This window comes from Synchiropus splendidus, chromosome 14 (genome assembly GCF_027744825.2).
Source record: "Synchiropus splendidus isolate RoL2022-P1 chromosome 14, RoL_Sspl_1.0, whole genome shotgun sequence".
Classification (NCBI taxonomy): Eukaryota; Metazoa; Chordata; class Actinopteri; order Syngnathiformes; family Callionymidae; genus Synchiropus; species Synchiropus splendidus.
In genome coordinates, this window is record NC_071347.1 from 5353276 (window position 1) to 5371762 (window position 18487).

An 18487-nucleotide genomic window follows, 5' to 3' on the forward strand; every position below is an offset into this window, starting at 1 on the left:
TTGTGCTAACACTGGTAACTGTTTCCAACCGAGTGTTATTACCTTTATTGATCCTGGACCGTTCACTTTTTCTAATGCAGAATCTGGAAAGAAAAGTAATTCCTGTCCCATTTGGTGCCTGTTATGAAAATGTCTGTCGGTAAACAAACAGTAAATATTCGTCGCGTAACATCGGCCCGAGGTAGTTCACGCTGAAACGAGGTCGAGTATGGAACCTCTTTCATTTGGTGTTTCCGTTTGTTGCGTAATGACGTCACAGCGCGACGTCCCTACAACCGCATTGTTGTTGGGGGAAGAAGCTTCGCCGCCGCGGATCTCTGCCTCTGCTGTCGCTTTTAAACTTTTTCACCGATATCAGTCTGGTTAAAGAGCAAGACCAGGAGCTGGCTGTGTTATCCTGAGTCCTCGTCGGTCTCTACCAAGCTTGCGTGGGCAAAGCGGAAGCCAACAGCGGACTGGATGTGGATTTAACTGCCACCGCTCTCCACAGGCCGCGCCGCCATTGCTGCTGAATTTAAAGGCGGAATTCTTGTGAAATACCGAGGTATGTGAGGCCGCGCTCTGCTTCGGACTCTGTAATACAGTGCCACACAACCAACGGCTGTACACCACATCGGAATCCGACAGCTTGCGTGTAAAGGGCGACTTTTATCGTCGGGTAGCTGCTTGTTGTGTTGGTCGCCATATTTCCTAGTCCGGCTAGTGGACGGGTGGTACTATGGCGTTTTGCTGAGCACTGGAGGTAGTGACCGCTGCTTGGAAAGACAACTGGGATCCGTTCATTGACGACGACCAGCACTGGCTTGTTAGAAGGACCGCACCGTTTTGCATCAAATCGCATAGCCCTTGTCATGCAGGTCAGTGTAGTGGTGCTAGCAGTGACTAGCTCTCCTTGGACTCCGCTGCGTTTAGTAGAGGTTATCCAGAAACAGCCGACCCTCAGCGGCTGCTGGAGGCCGGCACAGGGTTGTCCACGGTGGGCGTGGAAGTGTCCTGCTTTTCGGGACCCGGGGTTCAAATACACAGTCCGAGTGAAGCGTTTCCGCCCTGGAATTTCAGTCAGCTGCAACTACACATGGGCTAATTTTTAAAAGGACTGAATTGGTTTAGTAATGCCATTGCATTATTAATGAAAATAAACACGTGATGACACAATTTATCCCCCTCGTACTTGCATCACACTTTTCTCACATTCACCTCAATAATAAAGCTTTATTATTATTTCCCTGATTCTATGAAAGTAGATGGCTGAAAACATGTAAATTTTAAATACAAAATGTGATTGTGGAACGTGTGCATGATTTGGGATATCTGCAAAGTCTGCACATTTTTTATGTGCAAAACATGGACTTGTTGAAACCATTCAATATGCTGTTCTGCATGCATGTAGTAGAGGCTAAGTCGAGTCAGCCATAGGCAAGGAAGGGGTACTTGGTCATTTCAATGGCACATGACTTGAAAGTAGGAAGTTGCTTATTATGTCATGCATGCCTCAAGTTACATACACAGGGCATGTTTGTGTAGTGATCTCATTTAGGTGGTTGTTTCAAGGTTCCTCAAAGGTTGGGCTACATCAGTGCCCAATAACATTTTATAATGTAAAATATTTAGTAGACTAATCTATCTGAATTGTTTTTGTTTGTGTTTTTCTTCCACGTGCAATATGCCCTGAACTATATTTAAACTGAATATCCCTTGCCAAACTCAGTTGAATCTTGAATCAATTTGGGCCCTTATGAACTGATTCAAATAGATTTTGGAACTCTGAATTATTACCCGGCTCTAACAGTTGTTCAACAATTTACTACAATATTTTCACAGTCAGAAAGTGTCGTCCCAACACAGTGTTGTAAAAATCACCACGTGGTAAGCTGAGATAAAAGTTTCAATAACCCTACAGTGTAACACATATTAAGTGTGTACCTGGAATTATTTATCTTATGTAAAACATGACAATAATGGAATCCATTCACGTAACATAAATGTAATAAATAAATAAATTTAAAACTGAAAAAGTTTTTCTACTGCGGATATATTGGAGGAGCTCAATTACTTATGTCATATTACTGTGAATCTGCTTACCTCATATTGTGACTTTTTGAGAGATGTATTTATCTGTTGGTTATTAATTTTGGGCCTGTTTTCATGTTCACCCATGACCTTAAGTCAATCCAATCTTTTTATGGTGTTGTGTCTATACCGTACATAGAGGATTGTAAGTTAGCCCTTGGCTGCATAGCAAGTAACTGACTTTTTTTTTTCAACAGTGTTTTCCAGCCTCATCATGAAGAAAAAAGGTAGACATCACCGCCCATCGGCACTGAAAAGGGAATCTTCACCGATTAAGCCGTCACCCAACCGTGAGACGCTGACGTATGCGCAAGCACAGCGGATTGTGGAATTAGAAGTGGATGGCCGTGTGCATAGATTGAGCATCTATGACAAACTCGATGTTATCAAAGATGATGACCCAATGGCTCAGGAGATCATGGAGTGTAACAGCAACAAGGAGAACAGTGAGAAGCCACAGCAGGTTCTGATGCGCTCAGTTCGTCTCAAGAACAACCAGCAGAAGAAGAAAAATGCGTCACTGACCTCCTCACATAGTCCCAGCAGCAGTGGAACCACCGGCGGTCATAACCACCCAAGTGGCCTGTTAGAGCCCAAGGTGCGGACGGTTGAATATAACCTGCCAGTGGTGCCCAAAAGACCACCAGCTTATTACAAATACAAAGAAAGGACGGTGGAGGATCTTGATGAGGAGGTGGAGTACGACATGGATGAAGAGGACTATGCCTGGCTGGAGTTCTTTAATGAGAAGAGAAAGAGTGAGGGAGCCAGTCAAGTATCAAGTAACCTGTTTGAGTTCCTCATGGATCGCTTTGAAAAGGAGTCGTATGCAACTTCACAGGGGCAAAGCGAGCAGCAGTCACTGGTCGATGAGGATGCTGTGTGCTGTATTTGCATGGATGGAGACGGTGCTGATAGTAATGTGATTCTTTTCTGTGACTCATGCAACATTGCCGTACATCAGGAGTGTTATGGTGTTCCTTACGTTCCCGAGGGCCAATGGCTGTGCCGTCATTGTCTTCAGTGCCCCTCAAGGCCAGCAGAGTGTGTTTTTTGCCCGAACAGAGGTGGGGCCCTTAAGAAAACTGATGACAACCGTTGGGGTCATGTTGCTTGTGCCCTTTGGGTACCAGAGGTTGGTTTCTCTGATACCGTTTTTATTGAGCCTATTGATGGAGTTCGGAATATCCCACCTGCCCGCTGGAAACTGACCTGCTACCTATGCAGGGGAAAGGGAGTGGGGGCCTGCATCCAGTGTGACAAGATCAATTGTTACACAGCCTTTCATGTGAGCTGTGCCCAGAAAGCCGGTCTTTTTATGAAAATGGAGCCTGTAAAGGAGGTGACGCCATCAGGTAAACCAACTTTCTCTGTGAAAAAAACTGCATATTGTTGCAGCCACACTCCGGAAGACTGTGTCCGCCGACCCCTCAATATATATCAGGAGCATCCCAAGAATGGAGCATGTCACAAGCGGCCCGAGAAAAGAGGGAAGGCCCGGTCTAAAGCATGGTGCAGGAAAAAGAGTAAAAAAGTGGTACCAGAACCAGAACCCGAAACTCCCAACAACCCAGGGCCCAGTATTACTGCTTCAAGGTCATTTTCCCCCTTTTTTCCTTGACATGTAATAAATACGCATTTTATGTTTATTTTGCTATTGTTATAATTGAAGTATAACAGAGGCAGCTAGAGTAAATAATTACAAGTATGCATAATGTTTTTGAGAACCACGTGATTCTAACCCACCTCCCAATCACAACGCTAAACTCACCTGCACTCTACAGTTTTGAAACCATACTGAATCAAGTGGCTGTCCAGAGGAAACGTGCCTTTGTGGAACGGGTGCTGAGCTACTGGGTGTTAAAACGGCAGTCTAGGAACAACGTGCCGCTGATCCGTCGACTGCAGTCCAACCCCTCTCAGATGCCCAAATCCAAGGAGATAGTATGTTGTTCAGATAAACTTCATGCTCCCGCACCCTGGGCTGTTGCTCATACTGATCTTACGTGTTCTCTGCAGGAACGCTTGGAGGCCAACAAAGTTCTCAAGGAGCAGCTGAAGGTTTGGCATCGTCTACGCCATGACCTTGAGCGAGCGCGTTTGCTGTTAGAGCTCATCAGGAAGAGAGAGAAGCTAAAGAGGGAAGAGGTGGGAGTGTCACTCATTATTTTTCTTTCAAAAGTTTTCTTATAAATTCATATTATGCTCCCTTTTTTTGGCCCAATCATTATTAATTCACATAGATTTATGTTGGGTTGAACAATTAAAAACATTTTTGGCATAATTGTAAAATAAGATCAATGTAGTTTTAATGTTGGAAAACCACATGGGTGCTCCTGGAATAATTTTGTCTTTGGTTAAGGCTATCATGTCATGGGCAAATCTGTAGAAACTGACTCGGGATCTTTTCTTTAGGTCTCACGTCACATGCTGAATAAAAGATATAAAGATATTATTGATGCACTTGACATTCTAGTGTCAAATTAAACAAATTATAGGAGTCAAATCTAGTTGTCCTCCATATTTGTCATGAGAACCGCATGTTCACAAAAAGCACAGTTGAAATGAACTTGAAGCAGATATTATGTTCAGCTAGTGCAAGTCAGCCTGTCTGTACCTTATATTCTGTCATGTCTTTCACTGTACCCTTAAAAACACAGCAAGGCACTGAAGCATTTTCGATGTTAAAATCTATGCAAGTAAACTGAATTTGAAAGAGTTGTCATGTATATATTTGCGTTTGGTTTCCACAGCTGAAGCAGCAGCAGACGGTTCTTGAGGCGCAGCTCACTCCATTTAACATCCTACTGAGAGCAGTATTGAGTCAGTTGCAGGCCAAAGACTCATACAGCATCTTTGCTCTGCCAGTCAGCACCGCTGAGGTCTGTATCATTTTGTGTACCTTTTACATTGCGTCTCTCGCAAAATTTTTGAGTGTATTCTCTGTTTATATTTTGTTTTATGCTGGTGTTTATTTACATTCTCCAACTGAAAATGTCTTTCGATGTTTAATTTTTTTCCTTTTGTCTAAAGGTCCCTGACTACCTGGACCACATCAAGAATCCCATGGACTTCTCCACCATGAGAAAGCGCATCGACGATCACCACTACCGAAACCTGGATGAATTTGAGGCAGATTTTGACCTTATAATCGCCAACTGCATGAAGTACAATGCCAAGGACACGTTCTTCTACAAGGCAGCTCAGCGTATGCAGGATCATGGAGGATGCATTCTCCGAAGGGCTCGTAAGGAAGTGGATAGAATTGGCTTTGACTTTCCTGGTGGACTGCATCTCCCTGAAGCACCAAAACTGGAGGAGCCCCCATTATTTACGTGGGAGGAAGGTAATAGTTTGACTTCATGGTTATTCATTAACTTACTCACTTCACGTGCTATTACATTTTACACCACACAATCGCAGTTACCTTTTAAGATAAGGGAAATATGTTACTGTTACAAACAACGTCCAGCACAGTACGCACCGCTTACTGTGATAATAATTTTTTATGTCAATCTAAAATTCTCCATGTTGTTCCTTCCAAATGTATTAACATGCCTTGATTGTGTCTTTCTCAGTTGACCGCATATTAAAGCCTGCGTATCGTCAGCTGACCCCGCTAGAGGTCCAACTTAAGGAGCTTCTGGCAAAACTGGACCTGAGCATGGCTATGAAGCACAGCCCGTCACGCAGCAAAAGGCTTAAGCTACTCAAAAAGACTATCATGGAGGTCCGTACCGAGATGAGACTCAAGCCATTGCCCTCCCCGCTAACAACTGCCACACAGCAGCCAGACCACCCTTCTCCTTGTTCGTCAGAGGACCCGCCACTACCGGAACATTCAGCCCTGCAAGAAAAGTCATTACTTCCTCCAACACTAGAGCCCTTAACCCCTCTGCTGCACACTGATACATCACCTATTAGCTCCGACCCTCCCCTTTTGAAACCAGTCAAAGCCACTGCTGATGATTCGGCCATGGAACTCGACATACACACGTCTACCTCATTGCCCAGTGAAATGCTCAATGGGCATGCCCCAGACTCCCTTCTTACCGACGGTGACCTGCACGCTGACACCTCAGGTGGCATTGATCAGGAATCCAGCGCCCCCATCCACAATTCTGGAAGTCCAGATGGGGAGAAAACGCAAACAGACGAAGAATCATCGCCTCTTGGTGCCCGATCTTTTCTGTCTGTTGTAATCCCACGACTGGAGACGCTTCTCTTACCCAAGAAAAGAAGGCGAAGCAGCTGTGAGGATGCTTTAGAAGATGAGGAGTTGCCGGTAAAACGTCTTGGCACAGGTGAGCAAATCCGATCCTTTTAGCAGATTTCACCCGTCCCTTTTAAAATTTCTGCACGAGTGATTAACATAAATTGTGATTATCCAGAAAAAAAAAGTTGAAGAATGTCACAATTTTCATATCTGGCGTCATGTGTTTGCAGATATGACAAACGGCTTCTCCATGGATGATGAGGATGTCTCGTCTTCACCTCGTCTACTAGAACCTCGGCGGCGCTGCGCTTCAGAGTCAAGCATCTCGAGCAGCAGCACCCTGTGTGGCAACAGGTGCGCCGATAAAGTTCTTAAGACTTGATGTCTCTTGGGATAAATGTAATGCTTTCTCACAAAAACCCTTTTAGTGGTATCAGTACTGAGTGAAATGCTCGGTACATGATATTCCAAACTGATAGAGTTGACTGTTGGCCAGTTGTTTGTCATGCTTCCATGCCCTCTAACCCAAGTCATTTAACTGTAGTTGGTGCACTGGTAAATGTGGAGCCAAAAGCCAAACATCTATTGAACAGTTGCCTACGAAGATGAAAAATGAAGGTGTCCTCCTCCTTCTCCGCAGCATCATTGCACCTAAAAGCATGAAATGTCGGCCGGGAGCACGTCGAAATACAGTGGACGACAAAAGCACCATTCGGAGCTGTGTTGAGAATGGGGAGCTCACCAAGTCAGCTGAGGTGGCATCAGGTGAGTGCTGCAAATCAAAGGCAACTTTGCATGTTTGCGCATGGCAAGCACCTCTGTTCACTCACCAGGTGTAGCTTTTAATGTGGATATAACTTTGTTCAAACGAATGAACTTGCCTTTTAGGTGGAAGTCCATCATCTCCCTCTTTTTCTGTGTATGCTATAATTCTCTAAGTGGATTGGCACCCCAGCCCTTTCTCAGTCTGGTTGGTCTGTGGTGGACTATGGAGTTTGGATTCAAGTGGTCATGTTTGATTTGTCCTGGTTCACTACTTCATAAATGTTCAATAAATTAACAGCATTACAGTGGGCGACATTGTTGCTGGTAAATGGAGGAGACCGTGTTGCGAGATTTAAACCATTGGTGTTTACATGTTATTCATGTCTGAATGTGCATCTGTATCTTTGTATCTCGTCCACCTCCTTTCTAGATTCTAACCAGATGAGTTTGTGTGAAATCTTAAGATGGAATTTAATACATAAAGTACGTCTACATCTACATCTAATAACCCAAACAATAACATTCAACTTCTGGTAGTTTCCTTTTTTCATCCCAAAATAAAGGCCTTTTGTGATGCTTCCTGTCTGTGACGGTCCATATCTTATCGAAGCTGCACAGGCAGCCTGGGTGTCCCATTAGAAGTGAGGGTCCATCAGTCACAGAGCATCCCAGTTCTGTGCAGGGCAGCACAGACGCCTTCATATGAGGATGCTGTGAGACATTTCTGTATGCTAGCTTGGGCCCTTCCCTTTGTTCGCACCAGCAAGGACCAGTGGACCAGGAATGACTCCCAGAGACTGCAAGTGGGTGGCCAATGGGAACACAGTATTAGCTCGGGGGTCAGGTGTTCCGGCTGAAAGCACTGTAGTGTGGAAAGTGTGCAGCCAGTAGAATTGGCCAGGTGAGAGCGACTGATCAGCAGATACATGTTCCTCCTCCTCCTGTCACAATAATCAATAAAACCATGGCGCATCTAAACCTGTGTCCCCAAGACTCACATTTTGGGATGTGAGGGACCCCATTGTTTCTCTGTAACCCTGTGTGTCTGCGCACGTGTGTGTATGTCTGCGTGTGTGTATGTTTATAATTTGCTTGTTGTTGTTCCTGTAGAGGTGTGGAAACCCTCCGCTGCCTTTCCATTTGTTCTGGAGCCTCTTAAACTAGTTTGGGCTAAATGTAGCGGACACCCTTCCTTCCCCGCCCTGGTGAGTGAGTGTCCCGCCACCCCGTCCGCTCCATGTGTCATGAGCCATCGTGCCTTCTGTAGCTTGTGTCTCGTGCTAGGAGCCATGTGGAAGCTTCCAATTCGGCGCGGGTGTGCATGCGTGATCGTTTCTCTGCATGTGTTGGCTGCTCCTTTTTCTTCTGCAGCCGGCGCCACACAGATCCACCCGATCGTCACTCGTGCTGACTCCACCTCACCTAATCCTCCTTCTCCTCTCTTTGTTTTTTTCCCCTCCTAAAGATCCGGGACCCCAGAACGAGGAGAACGGGCCGTCATCACAAGACGACGACCCTCCCTCAGCCGCCGCCGGACGTTCTCAGGGCCGGAGAGCGGATGCAGTTCCGGTCCGCAGAGAAACTATTCCTCGTCCACTTCTTCGACAACAAACGCAGCTGGTGAGGCCTGAAGGATTGTGATAATGGTGGTCACGGTCGTAGATATTTATAGGTCTGTGAAACTTATCTTCATTAAGATATCTGTTGTTTGCTGTTGTTAACCCTATGTTTTGACTGTTAAAGAAAGTCTGGTATGGTGGTGGTATGGTAGGGTGCTGGCAGTAAACAAATTCCCCCAGATCTGTCTGCTAACTTGTGACCGCAGCGAGTGCTAACTTTCTTCAGTGCTTACTTCACCCGACCTTTTGCGCAGGATCTAAAAACTTTGATATGGTTTTCCCGTCAGATCTTTGGTCTATTGCCTTAATAAAAATCACATTTACAAATTCAAAGTAAAACCAAGGAGTCCACATTGCTGCTATATGATGCCTTTTTTTGTTTAGTTTTACTTACAAAAAGGCAAAGTAAAGCTGAACATTAGGTCTGCTGCATTGCAAAAACATGGAAACCTCAATAGTGAAAATAATAATGACATGTTCTCTGTTCATTTAAAACGTTTTTCTTGCGTAATGTGTTTAATTTATTCCTGACCTTATTAAATGTCATGCTAATTCCTAGGGCTTTTAATTTGATATTTGGTCCCAGTGGAGGGCTGTTAATCTTCACACGTTTGTCAGAAATCAATAGTTTCTCTCATCACCTCAGTTTCAGCAGTTTTCAAGGCGAGTCCTTGCCCTGAGCACACCTCCTTTGTGATTGCTCAAAGGCTGACAGTACACATATCAAACGTCGCATGTATGACGTCGCAGCAGAATCCGACTGCTCCGGCGCTAAGGCAGATGCTAAAGGTACTGAACTATCAAAGGCAGAAGATAAACATTTGCTGACATCAACACTGACCCGGTTGAGCTTGTGCCGCCTGCTGGCTCCCACTACCGGTGGAAAAGCAGTGTTCTGACAGCAAATTCACAGACTTCATATGTGATAACATATTTCATGCTTGATCAGAACATAACTTTCATTTCGCCATTGACTCCCCTTTATATTTTTGTCAGCTTAGGTCTCATGAGGCGCAAGTAGATGAGTAGTGACTGTATCTAATCCTGTCTTCTTCATCACCAGGCAATGGCTTCCTAGGTCCAAATTGTTTCCATTCGGGTTGGACACGACTCTGGACGCAATCAAACTAGCAGAGCCGCGAAGTTCCAGCAACAAGAAAGCCGTGCAGCTGGCGTTTGAAAGAGCCATGGCACATCTGAACGACGCTCACGCCGTACTGGAGCACCCAGACATGCCTGTAACGGACTGAACCCAGTTCTCCACTCTCCTCCCTTTACGCACCTCTCCCCTCTTTCATGAGACAGAGACTTTGGTTTCTGTGTGAAACGCACAACTCAGTTACTGGTTTGTTCCCTGTCCGCCGTACTGATCCGTCCGTATACTGTAGCTGCGAGGGCCATCATTGAGCTATGCAACGACTCGGTTAGCGGGTTTCAAGAAAAATCCATTTCTGGCGGTGAGGAATGCATTGAATGTCAGGTTCACCTCTGACCCCTTCAAATGTGCTGCTGCGACGACCTTACTCCACCAACGACGGCCGCCAGAGAGACGTAGCTGCTGTAAATATACCGATCGAGGCCCGACGCTAACTTATTCAAGTCACCTTGTGTGTGTACAGTCAGAGGTGACCATCGGCACCTATACCGCCCCCAGTGGCGGCAGGTGGCGCTTGCTGGTGCTATCTCTCCCTTGAGAGAGACCATTGCATACTGTGTCATTTTATTTCCCTTTTTTACGGTTTTGTAACTTATTAAGTTCTAGTATTTCTGGCATTAATTTTGTGTGTCTCCTTTTTTATCATCTGAATGTTTTTTACACGACTACTTTCCGTTTGTACATATTTATATAAAAATATATAGATGCTGTCAAAGTTTAAATGCCTCAAGTGCATCATTCACACCAAACCAAAAAAAAATCTGCTGCCCGACGTTTTCTTTCCTTTTGTTTTTTTTGTTTTTTTTTTCTTTCCACTTAACCGTGTGCCGTGGTGAATCTTTGATCATGTCAGAATCATCTTTTCCTCAGTTGGCAGAGAAAAGAATGTGCCTGGACTAATTTATTGTAAAACAGAAATGTATATGCATCACTTTATAGAGAGAGAATTGTAAGAAAATACTAGAACCTCCTCCTCGTCCGCAGTTTGGTCTTTTTATTTGACTTTCCTTCTTCATTTAGAAATTCTAAGCATTAAGTGTGAGTGGTGACGGTGTTTTACTTTGGCAGAGTAGGAGTGGTAGACTTTCTGTTTCCTCCAGTTGTGGCTTTTGTGTGTAAATATTTTTGGTACCTTAGCGGATTCTCTGGGAAAGAAACACAAATATAACCACCGGAGCTGATGCCCATCTGCATTTTTATACTAAAACACTGAAAAAATTAAAATGTTATTGAATCACATGAAATGTCTTTGCTCCGTCTCTACGTTTGCCTTTCTTCTTCATTTGTTCCATCATGGAACGTTTTCTGTGTTCTGATAATGAATAATGATAATGCTCTGCACAATGACAATATTGAGCACCACAGTGCTGTTGCATACTGATGGTAGAAGAGTTCTCCTGAAACAGTATTGCAGGGTTGGTGTTGTAAGAGTCCTAAAGTACAGAGTCCACTAGATGGCGCTCTTGTTTTACAAATTGAGACGTCATTGAATTAGTTGTCCAAACGTTTTACAGCACACATTGCCATCTGGTGGCCTCGGAAAATCACAACACTGTTTCGTGAAACCTCATCGACCCATCACGACTGTGGCGCTCTGGACAAAAATGATACAGAATACCTTTCCAGGGTGTCCCCCCATTTGTCTGTGTCACCATTTTGTTTGTCTTTAATAGTTGCAGCTCATTTGCAAACGTTCAATAAAATAATGCAGGGAATTATTAGTAAGCATTTTTGTTTTAAGATCATTATAGGATTTTTTTAAAATTTATTTATGTATGTTTTCATGTTCCATGGTTGCTTTTAGATGTCTGATTCCCCAGGTGTTGGCAGTATACTTTTCAATTTTATATCTACAATCTGGTAATTTAAGTGGTATGTTCACAGTCACATGTTTTGTAAAGGTTCAAATAAAATTAAGAACTTGAGCGAAAATCAAGTCAATCAATTGGCATGGTGCTGAGTCATAAGTTTTTACAGCAGGCTTTTTACACTTGACGGACGCGACTAGTATTCTTTTACACCTGACCAGCAGGGGGCGGTAAGTTGCCGTCTATAACACGGCGTTGCTGCTGAATCGGAGAGGCAGTCAAACTTGTGTCCAGCGCTTTACACTAAATCGTCGAACGATGAACCATTCCCACTTTCGTCTCAATAGTTGGGAGGTTATCTTTACTGATCGGTATGCGCGCGTATACATTTCATAAATGTACCCATATAAAGTTAAGTCCATGTCTCATCGCTAAGGAGGATTCGCTTGAAGTGATGAAACTTGCTTTATTAATTAAAAAAATACAAATAAACATAAAATTTTAAAAAAAACAACCGGGGGGCCATTTTACCAAACTATCAAATATAATGTTCTTTTCAAAGCAGGACTGACCCCATTGATGGCGTCAGCTGTTGCTGCCTCACAAAACAGTGTTTCTGATCAAAGGCCCCATAATTTACATCAAAATGTGTATAACAAAAGTTAAGCTCTTGCCAAGGCTCCTTCTCCTGTTCTCAGCGGAGGTTGTCCAAGTCGGGAGGCGAGTGTTTTCAAAATATTGACTCAGGAATACGCAATACGCCTATTGATACAGAGGTGTCAGAATCTGTATTACACATGCATTCATAGTTCACCGGAGCGTCTCTGGAAGCTGCTCCTTGCTGTGCACTGCTCATTTTGCGTTCCATGTAAAGCCAAGCCAACTATCTTTTGGGGATGCATGACCTCTTACCTGAAAATGTATATGAAGCAATGTGAAATATATTTATACATGTCGCCTTGAAGACCATGTATCTGGACACAAATGTATCGCAATACCTATCGTGTCCACTGCATCGTGATACATATCGTACTGTGAGGTGGTTTGAAAATTCCCAACACAAACTTGGGGAGGGGCACTTCTAGCCCATCACGGCACTCAGGACCTCAGACAGCGCTTCAGTAAAACAGAACAGCGTTCGTGTCTTGGACCAATAAGACTTTAACAAATGTTCATTATATGAGACACAAAAAACTCATAAATACTGCTGTTTCATATAATAAAATGGGATGCAAAATACAATTAGAAAGTCAGCTTCACAATGTGACTTGAGTCTCCCCTTTGTCCTTTTATGTAGTCATGCGACCAACAAGTTGTTTTGTTGCATGTGCGCACGCTCCCATGTTCCGAAGCCTGCAGCAAGATGTTAAAGCAGCCTGCGGCGCGGTGCTGCCCTGGGATTATGAACGTTCCTTTATACATACAGAGCAATGTGCGGCGTAATGGAACCCACTGAGCGGGTCTGATTGGATTCCCATGTTGGCTTCATTCCTCCATCACTTCAAGGATCTGCGGTGGTCAGGGGCGGCTGGCAGCTCCAGCTCTGCAGATTAGCCACAGATGCATTTATCAAGGGATGACAAATGAGCTGTCCTTCCAGATGCCTGATTACTTGACCTTTATTCCTCTGGAGCTGCTGCACAGTTAGCGGGCCAAAGCGACAGCTCCTCTAAGTGGCCCCGCTCTGGTTCCCCTCCGCTGGTCATCTGGGGAAACACCAGGACTGGACACCACCGTCGCACGTTCCTCTGTCACAGCAGAGAAGAAGCGGTCGCCGGAGCGTTTACTGGATCTGTTTTACAGACCTTTGAACAGACTGAGAAGCCTCAGGTTTAACACCCCGCTGCTCCTGTCATGTGTCATTCGCCTCTGAAAAACACTCTGAGATTGCTGAGACACCTGTAACAAGAGGCCCCACTAGACCTTCATTCACCACCATTGCTAGCTTCATTCAGTCAGAAAACGTCATTGACTGAAGCTGCCAAAGAAATGAAAGAGCAGCTTCTGAAAGTGCTGCTAGGTGGCCAACACAACCACAGAAGACAAAATGGAGTGTGTGAATCCAGACATGGAGGGCAGCTCAGCGGAGGATCTCAATGTCTCATAGAAAAGTCCTATAGCTTCTAGTTTCACCGGCTCACTCACTGTCACCTCAGCTTCCTCATTCACGCCAAAGCTGTCTCTCTTTGAAGGAAGACGAGGAGGTCCAGTATGAAAGTTTGGATTCAAGGCAAATCCTGAGGATGTTCCCAGAGCTGGAGAGTTGACAGCCGGCGAGCCGTTCTTCTGCTTCGAAGTTGTCCACTCCAAAAACATGTTTCATTTTCCCGTAATAAAACTTCCCATCACGATTGATCTCCCCTCCTGTTTTTTTTGTGAGCAAGTGGAGTCTTGTCTTTTTTTGTAAGTTAAGACCAGGACTTCGTGGAGGCCTCTGGGGCCCTTGGACCTCTCTTGCCGGGCTTTGATCAGCGGAGTGTGAAATGGCCGGTTTGATTGCTGCGAGGCTGCCGGGCCTCAGGTTCATTCTCAAGCCTGTCAGCTGCCTAATAGAGCTGGCGGAGATGGGAGACAACCCCGCTGTTACCGGAGGAACCTGCTCCTCCTCCCCTCCACACGCACACACACTCGTGCACTCTGAGCTCAACCCCATCCCCAGCCATCACTCTGTTAGAGGATCAGTAAAAAGGGAACCTGTTCGGGTCAACACTCTCCTCTCTGTCTGTTCTCTATTTTGCTGCAGCTTCTTTTATTTCATGCAGGTTACTGGTTGTAGAAGAATAAAGTTCTGACTTAAGCGATCAATCTTTATTTTGGTGTGAAGAGCAGCCCAAACTCATCTGCCAACTCAACACTCACAGGCCTCCACCAAGCAGCAGTTTTCACCCAGTATTATTACAGCACATTTAGTTTCCTATATATCATAGATCATTCATCAAAGGCACTGGACTGGATATTGTCACAAATCGCTGGAGCGAAAAAAAAAAAAGCCAGAAATAAAGGGACCCTCACACATACCAATTTAAAAATATTGTGTTTTTTCTGTCAGACACCAACACCTGATGATAAAAAACAAGATAAGAAATTCAAAGATTCTGCACCGATCAAGACAAGTTTGTGGTGCTCACTCCGCAACTCTCTCTCTCTCAACAGGAACCAACGAAGCCATGTAAAGACTCATGGATCCAGATGTAATCCAGAGCACCACTGAAATATGATCATATATTCCTCATCACATTATCAACAAGGCCAACGGTCACTGAACCTCAAACCGCAAATACACTTGAGAAACCTGGACCAAGAAGCTGCAGATAATAGTGAAGGAAAATCTGACCGAAATAACATGAATTGTTTTTATCCTTATTATTATTAATCTCATAAATTCCTCATGAGGAACATTGATTCACGCTACTTTTAAAGTTACTTTCCAGCCAACGTGTCCTCGTTCCACTGAAGTATTGTCATCTTTTCCAAAGCCGTCCGACAAACTTTTTTTTGGAAAAGATTTTGCCGATAATTATTGATCGGAATTTGTTTATTCAGCACTTCTAAGGAATGAAATGCAGCTATTACATGAAATTAATGTACTGTAATGTAAATGTAAATCAATCACACTTCTCCCCCAAAACAGTGATCATAAAATTCTACATTAAACATGAAGCTGAATAATTTGGCGATTTCCTTCCTTTCCTGACTTACAGCATGTACTGGCTACATTTTGTAGCGTTCTGAGAAAATACACTTGAAATCAGAACATATCTAGTTTTATCCGTTTGTTTGTTGACTTGCTTTATGATATGAAACCCTGGTGGTGCATCATTAATATTCACGTGAACAGCTGCTGTTGCTGCAGACGCACGTGCCTGTGACTCTGGTGCCTGACTCACCACTCAGCCGCTTCACGGCCAGAGGAGAATCAGCCGGGGTTTTCACAGTCCTCCGTGTGAGGGCGTGGCAAATGCGACACTTTGGACGCAGTGAACTTTGGGATTAACCATCAGGCGTCACACTAGCGGGTCACGATGGCGCACAGGTCGCAGGAGAGTGTGTGTGCAGCTGCAGTGGCCAGGGTGAGTGACCACACCGCTACCTGCTGGCCTGCTCTTTCATTGGCTCATAAGCACGCTGTCCATCAGCTGCACCTCAGGAAGCTCTCGCTGGGTAGGAGAAGTGTTTCTAATGAGAGCTGAAGCTTCTCATCCACCTCCAGCTCCTTCCAGCTTCAATTAAAGTCTCTGCTCTGACAATTAATCCAGTGGAAGAGGCACAGCAGCAGCTGGCAGAGAAGACTGGGAGTGGTGGATGCATCCAGCCAAGGAAGCAGCTCCATTACAGTGATGGACACACGTCTTTGCCGGGTGAATGGTTTTGCTGAAGATCCAGGACCACACACCTAAAATGTTATGCTTCATTACATCTTGAGATGGACCTTTCCAGGGTGTCCCCTGCCACTAGCTCAGCTACCTGGGTTGTTGAAATTGCTGTTCTATTAGAATGGGGAGTCATGGCAGAAGATGGATGTTCTTGAAGTCTGATTCGTTCCCACATCAGACACGCAACAACTCTTCCACCTCACAGTGATCTGAAGGATCGAAAGGGAGCGGAGAGATGAACAGTCTGTATTTACTGTCAGCTTTCAGCGTTTCTTCATGAAGTCCATGTTGAATTTAGACTTGAGTGAAGATTGTTAGATACAGTGAGAGCACAAACGCTGTTCACTTTAGTCATATTTGACTGTTGATTCCACTTCCTCATCCATCATGTGACCACATCAGAAGGTTCCTGATCATGTGACTCTCAGTCTTAAGTCCTCATACTTGTTCAAGTTTCCATTGGTAAAGCACCATAGAGCCTGAAATACCACTTCTGGGGGTTGGTACATTTCCACCTTGGAACTCCACTGTGTGACTCTGCGTTCATGTTCAGGAACTTTTTTTCTCATAGCTACTTGATTCTGTCTGTCTACTCTCTGATTCTGATTCTGACCGTCTGGTGTTTACTGCACAAGGTCAGGAAGGAGCAGAATCTGGTGTGCACGCCTGTGATCATCCGACTAATTGTTAGCCTGCTCAGGCCCATGTCTGGTGTAGAAAGTTCTGTCCAGCCGTTTCTGTCACATTTGGACTAATACTCATCTGCGATTGATAACCTGAACTGTCAATGAGTCAGTTGGAACCCCAAGCACATTGTTTTCATCACGCGCTGAGGCAAGCATTGTCAGAGTGCCAGCTGAATTCTGATTGGATGAAAACTCTAACCTGGAAAAACAGCACTGGGATATACTATGACATGAGTATGATTATTATATATACTATATATAATAGAATTTGGAAATACATTGAAGATGAGATTCACTTTTGTCATAAATATGCTCATGATTTCTGGTTATGATAGACCAGCAGAGAAGACCTTGCTGGCCCTGTCAGTTCACCTCTGCTGGAATCACAGCAGAGGAGAGGAGGAGACCCCGGGGAAGACCCAGGACTCGCTGGAGAGATGATGTCTCCGGTCTGGCCTGGGAACGCCTCGGGATCCCACGGGAGGAGCTGGAGGAGGTTTGTGCGGATCGGGAAGTTTGGGCTTCCTTGCTACGAATGCTGCCTCCGCGACCCGACCCCGGATAAGCGGCAGAAGAAGGTGAAGGTGAAGGCTCTTCAGATGAAAACATCTCTCTTTCTACTGGTTGTAGTGGAGCTTCTTCGTCAGCAGTCAATGTTAACTTTGAAAGGCCGTATGTGCAGAGCAGGATCGGAATCGTTGAAGGAAATGGAGGTTCTTATTCGGATCGTGGTCCGAACTGCCTTGTGACTTTAAACCAAAGGTCAAACGAAGCGTTGTGTTACTGTCACTGTTTTCTCTTTTCCATAATACAAATCTCCACTGATCCATCTCTCCTCACCCGTCCTCCGTCTCACGTCCTCCTCCAGCCCTGCGTTAATAAAAGCCGGCGTGTTCTAGTCAGGATGTGTCCGAGAGCTGTCTCTCATCAGCGGCCCAGTGAACTCCGCTCAGGCCTTCCTGGCTCCTCCAGCCAACGTCTCTGACAGATAATTGAAAACTAGAGGGGATAAATCATGTCTGGTTTAGAAATAGCAGGCGTGAGGCGGAATAATAATGACGGGATGTAAAATCCAATGCTCTTCACGCTTAAGATAATGTGAGGTTTACAGATCTGAAATAGAGGAACAGTTTAACCTGCCAGCGATGTGTTGTTCTGTTCTGTGCTCTGGGTAAAATCTGCTGCATGATACAGGCAGCGGTCTTCAAATGTCTGCCATGAATTCTTCAGGAGGCACTTTCTCTGGTTCAGCAGCTGAAGAGCACATGTCACAAGGTGCTGACACTGAGTGATGGACAGATAAATGCTTTTCTAACCTCCTCGCTTCAATCTGCTGCTGATTGAGCGCAAGGCTTCAGCGGTGAAAGGTCCTGCAGTCTGAGTGAAGAAGATGAAGCCAGAATCAAAGACTCACTGGAGACAAATCCATTAAAGTTGAAGAGATAGGGTGAATCTCACACCACTGGGCTTCACACGTGGAGATTCTCTTAAAAACAGATACGTTTTTCATCAAAGTTCAGACCTCCAAAATATCCAAACAGTGGAATAGAAACTTACTTGCCATGAAGGAGACGAAGACGGAGATACAAAGATGCTCATGTGCGTAAGTATCGAACCATAACAAACCAAATCTGGATGCATCGTTCCATTGTGTTTATTTTGGATGAATCAGTTTGTCAAAAGACTTCATCAGAAGAGTTTATTTCTCAGGTATCAAGTTCAAGGCCCGGGGAGCAACCTGACCCTCCAACTTATTGCAAGTGAACCTCAATACCTGTAGTGGATTGAGATTCA

General features: G+C 44.8%; 1 protein-coding gene across 4 annotated transcripts; it reads left to right on the forward strand.

Moving 5' to 3' along the window:
• Nucleotides 1-290: 290 nt before the first annotated feature.
• LOC128771121 (bromodomain-containing protein 1-like) lies at nucleotides 291-11689 on the forward strand. Of its 4 annotated transcripts, XM_053886289.1 has the most exons (12): nucleotides 291-544; nucleotides 2268-3666; nucleotides 3855-4014; nucleotides 4090-4218; nucleotides 4824-4952; nucleotides 5104-5416; nucleotides 5649-6374; nucleotides 6517-6640; nucleotides 6927-7051; nucleotides 8162-8256; nucleotides 8517-8671; nucleotides 9734-11688. In XM_053886289.1, the coding sequence occupies exons 2-12, from the start codon at nucleotides 2285-2287 to the stop codon at nucleotides 9918-9920; spliced, it is 3525 nt and encodes a 1174-aa protein (XP_053742264.1). In that variant the 5' UTR covers nucleotides 291-544; nucleotides 2268-2284; the 3' UTR covers nucleotides 9921-11688. The 4 variants fall into 4 exon arrangements, with proteins under 4 accessions (XP_053742264.1, XP_053742263.1, XP_053742261.1 ...); XM_053886288.1 differs by lacking the exon at nucleotides 8162-8256 and having other exon boundaries at nucleotides 8517-8723; nucleotides 9734-11687; XM_053886286.1 differs by lacking the exon at nucleotides 8162-8256 and having other exon boundaries at nucleotides 3855-4218; nucleotides 8517-8723; nucleotides 9734-11689.
• The last annotated feature ends 6798 nt before the right edge of the window (nucleotides 11690-18487 follow it).

Coding starts and splice junctions, on each gene's coding strand:
- LOC128771121 (XM_053886289.1), top strand. CDS start 2,285: ATGAAGAAAAAAGGTAGACATCACCGCCCATCGGCACTGAAAAGGGAA. Junction 4,953..5,103: donor TGCCAGTCAGCACCGCTGAG/GTCTGTATCATT, acceptor TTTTGTCTAAAG/GTCCCTGACTACCTGGACCA. Junction 8,672..9,733: donor TTCGACAACAAACGCAGCTG/GTGAGGCCTGAA, acceptor CTTCATCACCAG/GCAATGGCTTCCTAGGTCCA.